The following is an 18,922-nucleotide window of genomic DNA, read 5'->3' as shown; positions in this document are numbered from 1 at the left end:
CTTTCCTCAGTGTGATTGTCAGTTGACTTCCTGTTACCTGCAAGATGTAGGACACGGGGCTACCTCTCCAGCACCATGCCTGCCTGCACATGGCCATGATCCCTGCTATGATGGATCGAACCTCTGAACTGTGAGTCCCCTCAATTAAATGTTTTCTTCATTAGAATTGCCAGGATCATGGAGTCTCCTCACAGCAATAGTAAACCCTAGACAAAAGCTGGTACCAGGAGTTGGGTATTACTGTGATAGGCCTGACTATGCTTTTGTTTAGAATAATACGGACTAAAGTACTTTAGGTTAGGAAAGCAGTGGAATGCTCTTTAAGCACTGCTTAATAGGGCATACTAGTAGGAACATGGGAGACAACAGTGTTGATAATGGTTTGAAATATCAGGAGCTAGCTCAAGAGGTTTCAGAGAAGAATTTTAGTATGTTACCTAGAAATCATTCTTGTGATATTTTAATGAAGAAAGAGTCTGCCTGTGGCTAAAGTGAAGAGTTTCGGATTAATTTCATTGGCAGATGAAATCTCAAAACAACCTAGTGTAGACTCTGTCATGTGGTTATTAGTGGTAACTCATTTAGATTTATAATGAAAGGAGCAAGCTGAGCAAGGAGAAATATTTGAGAAAAGGGGCACCAGAAAGTGGAATGGATCCTCTGTTCAAGGAGATAAAAGGATTAAGAAGTGGAATAAAGGGAGTGGTGACCTCAGGCGATGGTGGCACACACCTTTAGTCCTAGCAGAGGCACAGGCAAGCAGATCTCTCTGAGTTCAAGGCCAGTCTGGTCTACAGAGCAAGTTTCAGGACAGCCAAGTGAAAAAGGGGGCCATGTTCTAACCCCAGCAAGCAGAACTTGGCAGCTTTGGCCATCTGATTCCGCTGTTAAGAGTTAAGGATAGAAGAAATGAGTTAGCATCCTGTGGTTCTGATTAGCTAAGACTGAAGAATTAGCTGTGATTAACAAGATATCAGAACTGCTGAAGTGAAACCTTTAAGTTACTGGGACAATTGATGCTGGACAACTGGAGCTAAGAAATTAGTGGTGATTGAGAAGAGACCAGCATCACTGAGGTGAAATCTTCTGGTAGTGGTGATTGAGAAGAGACCAGCATCACTGAGGTGAAATCTTCTGGGAAGTGTTTCCTGAGAGCACAGAGAAGCTATGTTCCAGAGGTGGCCATATTTATACCTCGTGCTAGCAGCCAGACTTGGTAATGTGTAAGTGTCACACAGGTGGTACTGGTTTTGAAGGCATGAAGGGGTCATGGAGAGCTGCTGAGGCTTGGCACTGTGAGAGGCCAGAAGATATTTGGTGAAGATGCAGCCTCAGCGGCAGTTGAAGACCCAAGACTGAAGGAGTCATGCAGAGAAGTTGAGGCTTGGCTCCATGAAGAAAGCCTATGAGATGATATTAGTGAAGTGCAGCCCAGGGTCAGCAGAGACCCCAGAGTTTTGGAGATGCCAGTGCCACGGGATGACCACCAAGAACAGCAGCAGTGGAGTGGAGCCAGCTGGGTCCTAGAAGATGAGCTGTCTGTGCTGCAGAGGGCAGAACAGGGGAAGTGACCCAAGCCATTTGGAAGAGTTCAGAAGATTGTGAGTGGATCCCAGATATTGTATGGTTGGAATTTTGTAATTACCCAAGACATTAGAGATGCCAGAGTCATGGGACACCTGTTGAAGAGAGCTGCTAGCAGGGACTGGAACCAACCCAAGAAAAAGAAGTGTGTTGCAGTCAACAAAGCTGAATTGAATTGGAGAGCTGAAGAACATTTTGATATCAGACATGGAGATGAAGAATTTTTGTTGTTGTTTTTGGTTTTTTTAGAGACAGGTTTTCTCTGTGTAGTTTTGATACCTGTCCTGGATCTCACTTTGTAGACCAGGCTGGCCTTGAAATCACAGAGATCCACTTGGCTCTGCCTCTTGAGTGCTGGGATTAAAGGCGTGCACCATCATCACCCAGCAAGATGCAGAATTTGCCCAGATGGTTTTCGGTCTTAATTTGGTCTTGCATTTCCTCATTATGCTCTCTTCCTACATTTTGAAATGATAATGTATATCCTGTGCCATTATATGTTGGATATATGATCTGCTTTTTTATTTTGATTTTTTACAGGTGATAACAGTTAAGAGATTGTCATGCATCTCAGAAGAGACTTTGGACTTTAAAACAATTTTTGAGACTTTTATGGAAATTTTTGAAGTTGGACTGAATGCATTTTTGTGCTATGATATGGTTATAAGCCTTTGGGAGACAGGGAGTAGGAGGTGGTGGTTTGAAAGAAAATGGCCCCCAAAGGGAGAGGCACTATTTTTAGGAGGTATGGTCTTGTTGGAGTAGGTGTGGAGGAAGTATGTCACTGTGGGGACAGGCTTTGAGGTTTCTTTTTCTCAAGTTTTCCTCAGTGCAATTGTCAGTCGATTTCTGTGGTGATATTTTGTTTGAGATCTAACAAATAAAGTTTGCCTGAAGACCAGAGTGCAGAGCTAAGCCACTAGTTAACCATAGAGGCCAGGTAGTGGTGGCACACATCTTTAACCCCAGCACTTGTGAGGTGGAGACAGGAAGTGATATGGCTGGGCAGAGAGAGGAATATAAGGTGGGCGGTTGGTGAGGTAAGAGTGCAGTGGCTGGCTCCTTTGTCTCTGATCTTTCAGCATTTACCCATATATCTGACTTCGGGTTTTTATAATTAAGATCAATTAGGATTCATGCTACAGACTTCCTGTTACCTGCAAGAAGTAGTAAACTCAGCTATTCCTGTCTGCATGCTGCCATGCTCCCTGCCATGATGGACTGAACCTCTGAACCATAAGTGAGCCCCCTGAATTAAATGTTTTATGAGTTGCTGTGGTCATGGTGTCTCCTTACAGAATCGTCATGCTCCTTCCAGAATTTGACAGCCGGGGAGCAGGAATGGCTTGATGTCACAGTCTACCTTACTTTATTTTCTGAGACTGAGAAGTAGACGATTTGGAGAAGAAACAAAACTTTTTTGTTTTATTTTATTTTGAGACAGGGTCCATGTAGCCCAGGCTAGCCTTGACTCTGGATCCTTCTGTCTCTACTTCCCCAAGTGCTGGTGTATATCACCAGCATGGCCAACCTCTTTTTACAGTATCTATACTATATTTTTAACATGGCTCCCAAGATACCAAAGAGAACCTATATTATCTTAAATAAGATGATTTTAAAAAAGCATTGATTTGGGAAAATGCATAAAATCCAAAGTATACTTTAATAATTTATTTTCCATTTTAAAAGGTTTAGAAATGGCTCTAACTTAGGAATAACCAAAGGAGATATGCGGCAGCACCTAGGTACCTGAATAGAGCTGGCTAATGTGCAGTCTTTGGAAGTCTTGTTTTAATAGCAAAACTTAGCTCTTAAAGTAAGTATCTAGTTGCTGAGTTTGTTTTATTTGGTGATGACAGTTACCCCTGCCACAGGATGGCCAACCCTCAGCAAAATGTCACTGTGAGGAACAGTTTGAATTGACTGCAGTCACCTAGAGCTCCTGTTAGTATTGGCATGCTCTAAATAAACCGCCTCACAAGCCCAGGCACACAATTCAGCTCATGCACAGGACAGCAGCTTATGTCCTTGACCACAGGGAGGGTCTTGCAGTCCATCCATAAGGCACAAGTCTGAGAGCTGGGCTGTGTAGGAAAAGCCCCAATCAAGGGTGACACAGGGTGTTTCTATACGCTCTTCACACTAAAAACCTGAGCTGGCTAGAAAGATGACAAAATAAATGCAATATTTGATACAGTTTTTATTTAACTTGATAAATGTAGAATGGGATGGTTTCAAGGCAAATTCTGGATTATTAGAGCCACAATCCACAGTTCACATGATTCTGAAGAGCAGTCTTATCTTCAGTAACTACCCACCTCCACACAAGCATGTCTAGAGAAATCCACGAACAAGTATATTAGTTTTCCACACTCTACTTTAGATTTTGTGTCTGGACATACTTCAAATGTATCTACTTGACATAGGTGCCACAGGAGACAAAAAGTCATGCAATGACACTTGGGTTCTTTTTTTAAAAGTAAATCTATCATTTGATAATTCAATGCTATATAAAGTACATTGAATCTCTAAAATAAAACAAATGCCAATTATATCATGAGTTAATAATATATTTATTGTCTTGAAACCAAACAGGCCCAAGTTCCTTCTTGTCTTCGAGTCAGTTGTCTAAAAGCTTGTCCCTCTCAAATTTCCTATGTAATGAAAACCAAGACATTTCATTTCTTCTTAGCAATTAACAAAGATGGCAGACAGTTCAAGGCAGGTGTGCTCTTGATACCTCGGAGTCGGAAAGGGCTTCTTCTTGGGCAGAAGGCTCATAATCGCCTGTGTTTTCCGCTAATTCAACCTCTAATTCGTCATTGCTTTCTGCACTGTAATCAACTTCTTCAAGGAATCGAGGTTCATCTTCATCCAAAACATAAGTGGTAGGGCTGCAGCCAAAGCACAGAACACACAAGGCTTCATGAGACCCAAGGCTCGGATACAAGGCCACTTCACATGCATCACCTTGACCTCAGTATCTATACATGTAGCTTGTATTAACTTGGAGGTCTTATCCAAATGAACAAGGTGAGAGGTTTATAATGGTTGAAGGCCACCTGTCCCGGCAGTGAGGGGAGAAACAGTAGTCTTTAGTGACATTGCAAGTGTCCACACACAGCACATCATTGGGCAGAAAGAAAGTGGATTCTCTCAATGGTTACTTCAAGGATTTCATTAACACACACATTTTGAAGATTTATTTTAAAGTTCTACTTTAATCCCTGTAAGTCAGGCAACAGACAATTCCAACAGGCTGTGTGAGAAACTGTGGCACCTAACTGCCTCCTGGAGGAATGAGTTAAAACCATTGACATCTAGAGTGATTCACTGCTTGCTGTGAAATAGTCACAGCCACAGCCGACAATGTCCATAGATCCAGAATGAAAATCAAATACTCAACCTCCAGACTATTTCCCACTGAGAGAATAAGATGTTTGTTTAAAGCACCAAGTGCACTTATGCACTTCTTTATGTAGTGTGTGAGGGATGGAAACAACTCTTCCATTGCTGCTTCCCAGTGGTGGGAATTCACACACTCACATCAAGGAAACACTACAGGACAATTAGTTGTGACCAAACCAACCTAACTTTCATACACACGTTTGCTAAACAGGCCACTTCTAAAAATCGATTTCTGATAGGTGAAGCAACTAAAAGCTATAAAACTAGACAAAAGAGAAAATAATCTGTTCAAATGAGGAGAAGCACAGGGCCAACTGGCCTTGGAGATGAGAGAACCCACAGCTGAGCACGAAATTCCAGGCCAACACACTGGAGCAGAGAAGGAAAGCAAGTGGATCCTACAGTTGCAGTTCTGAGAGGAGAGTAGATCCTGTCTGCAAAAGCACTTTCTTCCTCCAGTGAGCTTTACGTACCCTTTCAAAAGTAAGAAGTGTGTGTGTGTGTGTGTGTGTGTGTGTGTGTGTGTGTTGGGGGTGGGGACTGCAAGCCATCTTATTCTGACACACAACAGATTTTCTCTTAGAAGTTCAGAGCTTTCTTGCCCAGTAGCAGTGGCACACACCTTTCGTCTTAGCACTTGGGAGGCAGAGACAGGTAGATCTCTGAATTCAAGGCCAGCCTGGTCTATAGAACAAATTCCAGGATGGTTAAAGCTACAGAGAGAAACCTTGTCTTGAAACAAACCAACAAACAAAAAATAAGTTCAAAACTTACACTTTATACCAAAGTCCAGATAAGATGCTGACTGGCTTGGAAAATGAATAAGACTTAACGGACCCAACATTTACAAGGACAATTCCCAATTTTTATTATGAAATTTAAATACATAGTTAAAAATGTCATAGCTAGGTCTTCATGGGTAGAAAGATTGTAAAAAAAATTGTTTTTGAAATGACTGTTACTATCTTTCTTGCTTTTGAAATATAATAATCCATTCACCCTTGACCTCAGTGTTTTAGACACTCCTAAAAGTTTCAGGTGAGTCTTAAGAGGCTGAGACATGAATAAAGTGAAGTGAAGAGAACAGGCAACCTCTTGGCAATCCTTGCTTAGTCCTTGCTGCAGACTGAGAGTCAGGAAGGAGCATGGCAATGCTAGCAGACAGGCTGCTAGAGGGCAGGCAACAGGGCAGCTCCAGAGAGATGAATGAGGCGCAGAGGCAGAAGCAGGGCTTCGCAAGAGGGAGCAAGGCAGCAGAACCCCCATGAAAGCCGCAGTGCTGAAGAGACCTAGAGCCAGCAGATGCAGCTCACTGGCTACTGGCAGAGCAGAGACTAGACCAGGTTAGTTGCAAGGAGCAGGGTCAGAATAAGAATTGATTGTATGTGTAAAGGTGGGTACCAAAGTTCACTAACTGGAAATCAAAAACAGGTCTGCAGGCCAGTCTTCTTAAAGCTGCACACCAGTGAGAAGACAGAACAAGAGAGGGCCAGAATAAGGACAGCAAGGACTTGGGAGCCTCAGACCAGGAGGGCAAGCTCCAGGGAAGAACACCAAGAGGTGGGCAGGGCTGCACCAGGAGCTGCTTCCCTCCTGGCAAGTCTTGGCTCACTCATCAGTTTGACATGAATAAACCAAACCTGGTTTGTTCACCAAGAACTCTGTTCATGGTGTCATCTGTTCTTGTAAAGAGAATGGAGAGAGAGGGAAATGAAGCCACTCCTCTTAGTCTACACCTGTAGCTCACCATGATCATTCAGACTCTTGTCTCTCCAGATCCTGAGAATACTTTGCTCCTAGGCTCACACTGGGACAGGGCCACCAGTGCCAGCACTACAACACTATCAAGACTGAAAGGAGACAAGGGAGTCTGCCAGTGACGGCATGCAGAGATGAGAGCACAGAGATGTCTATGAACCAGGCATAGGAAGCACATACCCCAGCCCTCACAACATAATTCATACTACCATTTCACTAGCTGCCTCTGCTGCTCTCAACTGGGGAGAGAACTCTGACTCTTCCATTCTGGTTTGCTCTCTCTCCTCCCTGTTGCTGCTCCATACAGAGCATGTGGTCCTTGTGTCTCAAAAATAAATGCTGATAAAGGTGCTCTTGGTTCCTAGCTCTCCATCTGTGCATGCCCTCCCTATTTTTAATGTGCATTCTCATACACTCCAAATGCAAACATGTAACCTCACCAAAATCCTCTTGTACATACATGGAGTGGCTGGAGACATTACATGGCTATCTCACCTGTACCACAAATACTGCACATTGAAAAGTCACTGTTTCTAAATCTGTTCCTCTTCTGTATTCTCATATCCATTCACTCAGGAAGTTACACAACAAAATTCTCCAGAAGAAAGTTAGCCTTAATCTCCAGACTATGCCACACCCTACCTGTTCTTTGACAAGCCTTGACCACACTTGTTTTCTCTGCACAAAATGGACTTCCCATTTTCTTCTCCCAATGGCTCATGTTTCTTGCAAAAGGACAGCTTGACCTCATCCTCAGTTCTCCTAAACACCTTGGGATGAGTTCCCTCTCTCCACATTTCCTTTGCACTCTACACAGGCATTGCATCTGATCACCATTTGCAGCTGAAGCCACCCATTTCCATGCCTGTTTTCTCAACACTAAGCCAAAGATCAGGTGTAGCTGAAAGTTTTTCTGAAAAGAGGAAATGCTGTGGAATAATGCTTTTGTACACTGCTTTAATAAAATGCTGACCTGTCAGTAGCCAGGCAGGAAGTAGAGGCGAGATAAGTAGACAAGGAGAATGCTGGAAGAGGAGGAAAGCTGAGTCAGGAGACACCAGCCTGCCGTCCAGGGAGCAGCATGTAATGGCACACAGGTAAAGCCACAGAACACATGGTGACATACAGATTAACAGAAATGGGCTGAGTTTAAATGTAAGAACTAGTCAGTGGTAGGCCTGAGCTAATGGCTGAGCAGTTTTAATTAATATAAGCATCTATGTGTTTACTTGGGTCTGAACAGTTGCAGGACTGGGCGGGACACAGGAATTTTATAGAGCATGAGACTCTTAATTTCAGGGACCTGGGTTTGAGCCCCACATTGGGCGCCATTTGTAGCTGAAAGTTTTTCTGTGTCCTGTCTTGTCTGCAACCACTCAGATCCAAGTAAACTCATATAGGTTTATATTAATTAAAATGGCTTGGCCAGGCCGGGCGGTGGTGGCGCACGCCTTTAATCCCAGCACTCGGGAGGCAGAGGCAGGCGGATCTCTGTGAGTTCGAGGCCAGCCTGGACTACCAAGTGAGCTCCAGGAAAGGCGCAAAGCTACACAGTGAAACCCTGTCTCGGAAAAACCAAAAAAAAAAAAAAAAAAAAAAATGGCTTGGCCATTATCTCAGGCCTACCTCTGACTAGCTCTTACACTTAAACTCAGCCCATTTCTGTTAATCTATATGTTGCCACGTATCCCGTGGCTTTACCTATGTGCCATTACATGCTGCTCCCTGGATGGCAGACTGGCGTCTCCTGACTCAGCCTTCCTCTTCCCAAAATTTTCCTTGTCTGCTTATTCCGCCTATACTTCCTGCCTGGTTACTGGCCAATCAGCGTTTTATTAAACCAGTGTACAAAAGCATTATTCCCCAGTAGTCAGGAACTGTGACTTACCCATCTAAATACCTCCTGTGGCCCCAGAAAGGTCTAGCGGCACTTTTCAGATACTTCAATAAATGTTTGCTGTATACTTTATGAATGTAAGAATGTGATGTCAAAATCCTACCTACCGCAGCCCTCCCCTTCTCAGACACCAACAGGCACTCTACTGAAACCTGCTGATTCTCTCCCTAACAGGCTTCTAGGAGCCAGGGTTTCTTACCTGGACAAGTGAGTTTACATTAAAGGTGATATTTACCACTGGCCATTCCTCCTATTCCCCACTCATTGCTACTTCCTGCCTGGGAATCAGAGCTCAGCTGCAGGTTTGTGTTGTAGTGATACCTACTTGCACCGTGAGGACCCTGACTCCTCTATGCAGAGCCCCACTATACTGACTGTCTCTGGTGATAAGGCCTAGACTAAAGCTCACTGCACTGTGTCTGTCCACCTGCCATGGCCTTCAAGTCTTCTACTCAATATTCCCAACAATCCATCTCCATTCCCACTGGGCCTACATCTAAGACCTTTCAGTAAGTGAAGTGGCTGTCAAGATCATCAATGTTCATATCATCCCCTCACACTATTTTACTTTAGTGGGAAAGATTTAAGGCACAAGGCCAACCACACCAATTCATTTTTGTCCATTGAATTCTAGTGTATGTTCTGTGTACTTTACAACTTAGGAAGAATCTTCACATATATTACCTAACACACACACAACCACCTTCCTCTTCATAGGAAATGTATGTGTGTCACTCTGAAATGACTACGACATACTTACAAGCATGTGCAAGCACACACAGAGGAGGTCGGTGGAGCTACTGTACAATGCAGCTACCCAAAGGACATCTATTTGGAAAAAGAGAGAGAGAAAGAAAGAAAGAAAAAAGGAAGGAAGAAAGAAGGAAAGAAAGGGAGAAAGAAAGCCACTAAGCTCCAGCTGTGAACCAAAAGCCAATCCTCAGAGAAGAGAGCCAGATGGTCAGTCACCCAGTACCCATCATGCACAGAGCCACAACACTTCAAGCGGCACCATCTGGGATTTTACTTGTACACTCAGAGAATATCAGCTACAACAAAGACCGTGGGGTTTCGAGGAGACCTTCTGCAGGAATCATCACATGATGACACTCAGCAGTTCTGGGCTACAGTTGTACAGTGGGAACTAGCTCCAATTGTTATAAGCAAAACACTAGCATCTCTGTGACAACCAAGCACGAAAGAAATTCAGAATGGGCAGATGACCTGGGGACCCCAAAAGCCCCTGGGGTAGTAGGCTGGGAGGAAGAGGCACACACAGCGGAGTCCACACTCATGGCTTATTGCAGTGAAAGGATACAGAGCAAAGTCGGCAAGGGAAAGTGCGGGGCAAAGTCCAGTGGGAAGCAGGGCAAAGAAGGCAGCTGCCAGGGGCGGGTGTCATCAGAGCGCCAGCAATTTCAAAGGACTGCAGGGGAAAGCCGGAGTTCAGAGCTGCCATGTTTCCTGAAAAAAGGGAGTTGCAGAGAGGTGACCCCAACATTCGACAGTTTTCCTAGAGGCATTTGACAAACCCTTAAATGACAATGCAGGAGGCTAAGCAGCTCCAAGAGCAACGCAGACAGACGCAAAAGCCAGAGGAGGGGCGCTCTGGCAGTCCTGTGATGCCAGGGATGCAGGGGTCCTGGGGGGCCTTCCTTCCACTGTGAAGGGAGAGCAGGGGTCCTGGGGGGCCTTCCTTCACTGTGAAGGGAGAGCAGGGGTCCTGGGGGGGCCTTCCTTCCACTGTGAAGGGAGAGCAGGGGTCCTGGGGGGGCCTTCCTTCCACTGTGAAGGGAGAGCAGGGGTCCTGGGGGGGCCTTCCTTCCACTGTGAAGGGAGAGCAGGGGTCCTGGGGGGCCTTCCTTCACTGTGAAGGGAGAGCAGGGGTCCTGGGGGGCCTTCACTGTGAAGGGAGAGCAGGGGTCCTGGGGGGCCTTCCTTCCACTGTGAAGGGAGAGCAGGGGTCCTGGGGGGGCCTTCCTTCACTGTGAAGGGAGAGCAGGGGTGAACCAGGAGTCAACTAAATTTCACACATTTTTTTTTTTTAACATTACCTCAAGCCAGCTGGGTAGCTCACTGGGTTGGGGAACCAAGCCCTACTCCTTGGAGCTCAGTCAAGGACAAAGGAATCCTCTCATCTTTACATGACACCCAGCTGGCATCTGAGTAAATTGCCAGACATGCTAAGAAACACAACTAAAGAAAAACCCAATAGAAACAGCTCTAGTGTGTTAGTTACCACATAGGAACACTAAAATAACTGTGATCCCAACAAAAGGAACAAAATGAGAAAACGTAGTAACTGAAATAATCTACTTCCAGCACACACACACACACACACACACACACACACACACACACACACACACACACACCAGTTTAAGAGCACACGATAGCACCCTAACCTGCAGCAGAAGCAGAGGAGCCCAGCTGGGGGCTGGCGCATCCTCCACTTCCAGCACTCAGAAGCTAAAGCAGCAGGACTGTCAAGTTTGAGTCCAGCCTGGGCTACAGAAAGAGACTCTCAACAGGGAGGAAAGACCAGCAGTGGGGTAAAAAGTAAATCTTCATCAATAATAACTGACGAAAGCAGTTATAAGCACAATATGGCTTAAAGTATGAACAGTTCAATTAAATACAAGACAATAGTATGAAAAGTGGGAAGATCATAAAATTAATGTGTCCTAAGGTCTCTGCATTTGCAGTCTATGAGGTAGCAGACATAGTAATTTATATTGTGCACTAATAAACCAAGGGTCCATTATGCACTGATAAACCTCTAGGGTACCAATGAAAGAGTAACAAAAGAAAAAGAACAAGCTTATGCAGAGACAAAAGTGGAATAACAAAAAATTCACCTCTAAGACAAGGTTTAAAAAAAGCATTAAATAATATAGAACACCAGATGTAAAAAACAAAAACTAAAACTCTTCAATTTTATCAGTAATTCACTAAATGGAAACAGAATGAATATACCATTATATGAAGACAAGAGACCAGGTTATAAAGCATACAGTTATATTCTGCACACAAATTCACATCCTAAGTAAGAACACAGAAGAGCTGAGACTCAGGACTATGTCTGTGCTGCTGATGGAGGGGTGAGGTGGCTGTGCCAAGTAGGAAGAACACTTCCATTAAGAGCCTTAACTAGACACTTCATGGCCACTGAAATGGCACAACTCAAAAGTGCTATGGGATACAACCTGAAAACATATAAAGCACTGAGCAGCTCCAGCATGAGTCCTGTTGATTATTAACTGCATTAGAAACAATTCAATTTTCCAAGGTCTGGGCTCTACATATGAAAACAGCTGAAAAACAGATAATCACACTTCTGAACATCTCTCATTACAGCACACACATACCTTTGAAGTGTTAGTGACTGTTACATGTTTTAAAACATACAACTACCACTTCCTCTCCATAAAAGCCATGATCACCATTATAGGGAAAAACTTTTTTTCCTTTGATACTTTTTCTTTTGTTTTTTGGGGGTTTTGGTTTGTTTGCTTGCTTGTTTGTTTGTTTGTTTGTTTTAGCACTAAGGTCCATTGGCCCCAAATTAGTGTATTTCACATTGCTAATTTTGTTTATGTTTAGCTGTTATTTCTTTACCAAGCCTCACTTATTCTATGCCAAGTCCTGATTTAAAACTTATCAACATGTCCAAATAACTCTATGAGGGGGTCCCTGCAGGTGTCATCTAGGGAAGCAAACATCACAAAGAGATAAGAATGAAAACCTGGTGCAGACTGACTTTGTCAACCTGGACCAGACGTTGGAGAATCTAATGTCAGGCAGTTCATTGTTAGCATGTTTAAAACAGCACAATTTGGAAAAAAGTTTCCAGGCAACAATCAGTCCAATCAGTCCAATTCCAGGTGCACAATAAAGCATACAATCTGTGTATGAGCATGTATACGTGATGTGCGTGTGTGCAAATATGCATGCAGGTGTGTGTCATGAGCCTTCCTCTACTGCTCTCCACTGTAGTTTTAAGACAGAGGTGCAAGCTCACTGACAGAGCTGGGCTGGATGGCTAGACAAGCTTCCTCTCTCTGTGGCCCATGCTGGGATTATGGGCACATGCCTGCTAAGCCTGGTTATTATGAGTGCTGGGGATCTGAACTCAGGACTCAGCCTTGCATACAAAGCACTTTACCAACTGAGAATCTCCCCAGACTGGGTTTTTAATAATCATTTTAATTGATTTTTCTGCATACTTTTAAATAACATAACTAGTATGTTATCTCACAAATGTATTGATTCTTCCAACATCCAGCAGCTCCCTCAAATAATCTTTTCTGTGTCTTCTAACCTTACCACAAGGCAGCTCCAACACTTTCCATCAGAACTTATAACTGATGCTTGAACATCAGGGCTCATCAACAGACCATAATTAGCCAGGAAACAGAAACACTGCCAGGCACTGACATCACAAGAATTGTTTTCTCAAGAGGCATTGGAAAGGCAAGGAAGGCAAAGCAAGGGAGATCAAATATGCAGAGGGTCAGAAGTAAGGACGACAATGCCGATTCTCACTGTTACTCAAGTGAGCTAGAAATTTTAAACCAAGGTTATATCTCTGCTGCAGATTAGATTCAAAGGTAATTCTGAGGGTATTTGGATTGTCTGTGGATGCACACATGTATATAAGGGTACCCGGGGGTATAATTACCTGAATACAGAGACTGGCCTATGGCAAAGAAGCAATAAATAAAACTAGCGCTACACATTGATAAAAATGCTACTTTAACCCGCAAATCATCAGATCAGCCTGGAAACAGTGGCTAATTCTAACCTCAGGAAAAACTATGCACAAAGACAGGCCTGAGGTCCCCTGCTCCCGAGGGGAAAGGCAAAGGGACAACGTGGGCGTGCATAAACACACAAAAGTGTGTGAGGGGAAACAGGGCGGTTCTGAGCACCAAGATAAACTAACGGTAGTTGTAATTAAAGTGAATTAAATTTTAAATTAGAAGTCCAACACACAATACATCTAAAAATGAATAAATTAAAAGTTTGATGAGAAAGAAGACATGGGCATAGTTGTAAGGTAATCCCAATGAAAAAACTTAATTATTCACAGGGAAAAGCTACATTTGCAATGGGAAACTTCAGCAAACCATCTTAACAGGTGACCAGAGGGAAGGTTCTGAGCAACGGGAGAAAGCTAAATTACACAGTACACCAGGATGCCACAAGAAGTCAGCGTCTGTGATATTCTTGCCTAGTCTGTATGGCCTAAGAACAGTATGAGATGGAGGCAAATTCAGACTGAGGACCTGCAAACCACAGAAGCATTAGGATACAAAAGCCAAGGGGAAAGCCAAAAGTTTGGGTAAAACTAATCTGAGACAGAGAGAGAAGAATGGTAGCCTGGGAGAGAAGTAGCTGAGTTTTAACAGCAGAAAAAGGGTGAAAATACACTGTAAAATCAGCCCATCTCAACTGCAGACTGCTAGAGAAAATACCCATCTCAACTGCAGACTGCTAGAGAAAATACCCCATCTCAACTGCAGACTGCTAGAGAAAATACCCATCTCAACTGCAGACTGCTAGAGAAAATACCCCATCTCAACTGCAGACTGTTGGATGTTTTTATACACATAGTGGTGAGAATCAGATATGCTCCACCTGTTCTTATGCTACATTCTCTCAAGAGAGTCTGATACATATGAACTCCACATGATACAAAATCAAAAACAACAACAAGAAGTTATACTGAAATACATTTTGAAATGTTAAATATATGATATGGCAGTACTTATCAGTATAATTCTTCTGAACAGACACTTTTCAAAATATATATTTCTTCCTTTTGAAAGAATGAGTTTGTTGGAGGGAAGGGAAAATGGTGATCATCTGTGTAGATCACTAATAACCAAAGCTGGTCCTCGGAACTATCTGAGGCGAGTATCCTCCCTCCATGGACAGTGGTAACAGTGTCAGTTCAAGTAAGTGTCTGACTTCAGGGAAAGCTGACCACGTTTTTTATTAGCACTGTGTGGGCATGCATGAGAACTGAGGAGGAGTCAGGACTCTGTGTCCACCTTACCTGGGTTCTGGGAACTGAACTCAGGTCATCAGGCTTGCATGGCAAATGCTTTACCCACAGAGTCATCCCACCTGCCCAAGAACACCATGGTCAACTCTGCATTTGCTTCCACTACGGTTTAGCCAGTACTTTAAAGAACAATGGCTGCCAGTGATCACTGTCTAATTACCTCATCCACAAAGAGCCCAGTTCCTGTCTCACTTCACTTGACAGTGCTGTGCTGATTCACATCATGACAGTGCCCTGACAAACTAACACAATGACAACTGGTACCCAGTAACAGAAGTCATCAAGGTTCTAGAGAACGGGACTATTCTTACCCCGCAACACACACCACAGAACAGAAGGCTGAAGTCTGACACTATAACTAAGAATATTCACACTCAACTGTCTACACTTATAAATGGTTCAAATGTCATGTACAGTGAATTTTAAAAGAAAATATTATTTTAAGAAACATTTGACAGAAATAAATTGTCAAATATGTGCTTAATTCAGGTGTTTCCAACATATAATCAGGTTACCAAACAGCCATCTGACATATGTAAACATCAATAAAATAAAATCTTTCGAAATATAAAACATGACTCCAAGTCTTAATTTAGAAATGATCTAAATGCAGTATTTCTCCACTGCTTGTTTTTGAGTAAAAAGTGAAGTGTTACAGTTATAAAAGCAACATTCAAAACAGAAGGCTCTTTCATTGCATTCTTATTCAAACATTAACAATAAAAGAATCTATAATTATAATTAAAAACAACTATTAAACATGTAACCCTAACCATATTAACCGTAAATGTGCTCTTGACTATCAAGATGGCCATGCTCAACCAACGACTATTCATGAGATCTTACATAGGGAAAAAAGAATGGCCTACCTAGTTACTTTACAGCTTGATTCAATTAAGTCATTTTCAAAGTCAAGCATGTTGGAGGGCAGATTATATTCCATTGGAGAAGTCAGTCTTTTCAAACGCAATAAACCAACACAAAATTTTGCTCCCATTTCTTCCAATTCTCGAGTCCCAATCTGTAAGCCCTAGAAATAAACACACAGATTCTCAGAACCTTTGCTCTCCTTTGGCTGCAACTCATTCCAGTCATATCGAAAGAATTTTTAAACTACATTACTGTGGAAGTAGCACATTACACTGTGAAGTTGTAGGGATATGAAATCATTTTAGATCATAAAGGAAACTGTTCTAAAGTACAGCATCTTATTGTTGTTCTTTGGTGTTGTTTGAGAGACAGGGTCTTGCCATTTGCCCCAAATTTGCCTCTTCCTTCCCCTACTCCCCAACCCCACATACTAGAATTACTGGATTGCTACAGTATCTGGCTCTAAAAGAATATCCTAAAACATGGACTCAGTTCTGGCTTCTGAGGGACTGTCAACCCTGAACTTGGTATTGAAACACCCAGTCCCACTGACCATGATGACAATCTGAGGTAACAGAATAAATGAACAGGGGATTTCTGACTAACATTGCTCTTGCTCATGTGTGAAGCTGTATTCCAACCACATCTTCCTAACACTCCTTGTGGGCCATGGCTCTGACTGTCAAAGCGTTATGCACTTCTGTGTTGTTTGCCAGTTGTTACAATAAAACCCACAGCCTGATACTGGAGTGAAAGCTGAAAGATCAAAGAAGCAGAGCAAGACACAGCCACCACCTCTGACCTCACCGACACCTCAGCCTCAAAGAGCTCCTCTAGTTGAAAGTGACTCTTCTGCCGAAAAGCCTTTGTTCCTGTCTCCTCACGCCTTATGTACTTTTCTCCACCCTGCCATATTACTTCCTAGGATTAAAGGGGTGTGTGCTTCCCAAGCAAAGGCATGATCTCTCAAGTGCTGGAATTAAAGGCATGTGCCACCACTGTCTGGCTCTGTTTCTCTCCTAGACTGAGTCAATCTCATGTAGTCCAGGGTGGCTTTGAACTCACACAGATCCATGTGGATCTCTGCCTCTTGAGTGCTAGGATTAAAGGTGTGTGCCACCACTATGTTAATCTAGTGGCTTGTTCTGTCCTCTGATCTTCAGCCAAAGTTTATTAGGGTACACAATATATCACCACACTTCTGAACATTACCTTATAGACACTTGGTAAAAAGAAATGAAAGTACCTGAATAAGAGAAAATAAATTCAACAGAAGTAGTAAATCATTTCCTATGTTCCACGTCAAGTGAGAGTGCCTATTTCAATTTTTCAACTCCATCAAAAAGAAAATTACACATGGTTCCCATCACCTTCTTTAACTGCTTCCCAAGCATAAGGTTATCAAACATTAAATGTCACCACATAAAACCACAAATATTGATTGCAAACTATGTTGCTTATCATTTATTTTCCAGATACAAGATGAACGAACCTCTAGAACGACTGAAGGCCTTCCAGCACTGGAAGCTGTCGGTGTGGGTGAGAGCAGACCCTAGCAAGGTCTGCAAGCCGACTGACTTCAGGAAGCAGCCACGCGAACCCACTGCGTGTGGAAAGCGGGCACAGCCAGCAGAGCAGCACGTTCGTTCCCAGTGAGCCACCTGTCCTCCGGACCCACCCATCCAACATTTAAAACCTAGTTTAGGAAAACATTTCTCTCCATAGGGTTTTAACCAATGAGAATCTCATTAACTAAATCAAATAAAAAAGAGAAATGGAAACTTATTTGGTATTCAATTTGTTTTTAAAAGTTGACATGTTTATACACTGAGAAACAAATGGGTCTGGTGGGATAACTCATCCAGTACAGGCATTTGCCACCAGCTGACCACCGAAGTTCAATGACTAAGACCTACTTGGTAGTAGAAGAAAACTAACTCCCACAGATTGTCCTCTGGCCTCCACATCACTCACACACACACACACACACACACACACACACACACACACACACACACACAACCATGTACATACATGCACAAAAAGTCACACACTCAAAAAATCTAAATATAACTAGTTACTAATGTACTTATTTTAAATTCATAAAAATACTTAATATTGATGTTATTTTTTATGATAGTGTGGTTCTTGTGTAGCTCCTTATGAATTATTAATTAAATGTATGATCCATTGTGCCAATGTGCTTTCCTTAAAATTATGGATATGAATAGAGTTAAATAACTAAAATTTCTTAAAGATTCCTAAGCAAGTGATTTAGTTTACAGAAACTAAAAGCAACAAATAGCAGGGTCAGGAAGATGGTTCAGTGGGTAAAAGTGAGTTATCTTCAAGCACAAAGACCTGAGTTCAAATCCCACCACAGCTGTGTGCCTGGGGCAGGTGAGAGGAACAGGTGAGGTGGGCTCTAGGACCTCACTGGCTGGACAGCCAAGGGCAAGTTACTGTGCTTGAATGGGAAGGTTTGTGTGTTTGTCAGTGAGGTCCTGTGTCAGGAGAATAAAGTGGAGAGTAACAGAGCAGCAGTTCTCGACCTGGGGGTCGAAGAACCCTTCCACAGGGCTCACCTAAGACCACTGGAGAGCACGGAGATTTGCATTACAATTCCTAACAGTAGCCACATTACAGTTATGAAGTAGCAATGAATAATTTACAACTGGGGGTCACCACAACACGAAGAACTGTGTTAAAGGGCCGCACCGTTAGGAAGGTTGAGGACCACTGAGTTAGAGGAAGACATCCCACATCTTCTTCTGGCATCCATGCACATACACACCCACATACATGCACCCCTTACTCTCACCCAGAAACTCACTGTCAATACTGTGTCACACGATCCCATTACTAAATGTTACACATCCAGCTCAGTTAAGACAAATGTACATTTAACAAGTACTTGAAAAGCATGAGAGCACATATGAAGGAAGATCAACTCTTCACATCTAAACCCCTGTGGCAGGAGAGCTAGCCCTGTGGTTGAGTGCTTACTGCTCTTGCACAGGACCAGTGCTCACGTGGCACAGCTGACACTGCCTGGAACTTCAGCTCCAGAGCCTCTGGCATCGCACTCGTGAGCACATGCCCACATAGACACGAAAGCCTAAATACAGGTACACATCTTCAACTGCTTACCTTGTATCTCCCCTGATCGCAGCCACATAGAGTGCTCTCCATGGTATAGCTCCTTTGAACTCCTATTTCCCGCCACACTACAACCCGAGCCGTGGACTCTTTGGATTTTTCCACTACAAAACTACAGCTGCTCATGCAGAATGCTGGAGCGATGTGGCTCAGGATCTTAGGCAGAGTCTGTAGAG

At 43.2% G+C, this 18,922-nt stretch overlaps 1 protein-coding gene across 13 annotated transcripts in view; it reads right to left on the bottom strand.

The window, feature by feature from the left end:
* The window catches only part of Agtpbp1 (ATP/GTP binding protein 1), a 171,188-nt gene that overhangs the window by 32,333 nt on the left and 119,933 nt on the right, over positions 1–18,922 (bottom strand). For 7 of the 13 annotated variants that reach the window (XM_037205673.1, XM_028863097.2, XM_037205672.1 and 4 more), the window contains 3 exons: positions 18,738–18,914; positions 15,587–15,747; positions 3,765–4,478 (listed from right to left, as the gene is read on the bottom strand). In XM_037205673.1, coding sequence (XP_037061568.1) covers positions 4,301–4,478; positions 15,587–15,747; positions 18,738–18,914 — 516 coding nt within the window. In that variant the 3' untranslated portion in view covers positions 3,765–4,300. Of the gene's footprint in view, positions 1–3,764; positions 4,479–9,647; positions 10,112–15,586; positions 15,748–18,737; positions 18,915–18,922 lie in introns of those variants that run through there. The other 6 variants (XR_005091537.1, XR_003733795.2, XR_005091536.1 and 3 more) reach the window with 4 other exon arrangements.

Source organism: Peromyscus leucopus, chromosome 5, assembly GCF_004664715.2.
Source record: "Peromyscus leucopus breed LL Stock chromosome 5, UCI_PerLeu_2.1, whole genome shotgun sequence".
Classification (NCBI taxonomy): domain Eukaryota; kingdom Metazoa; phylum Chordata; class Mammalia; order Rodentia; family Cricetidae; genus Peromyscus; species Peromyscus leucopus.
The sequence above is the reverse complement of the archived record's forward strand: the minus strand, read 5'-3'. Positions and strand labels throughout refer to the sequence as shown.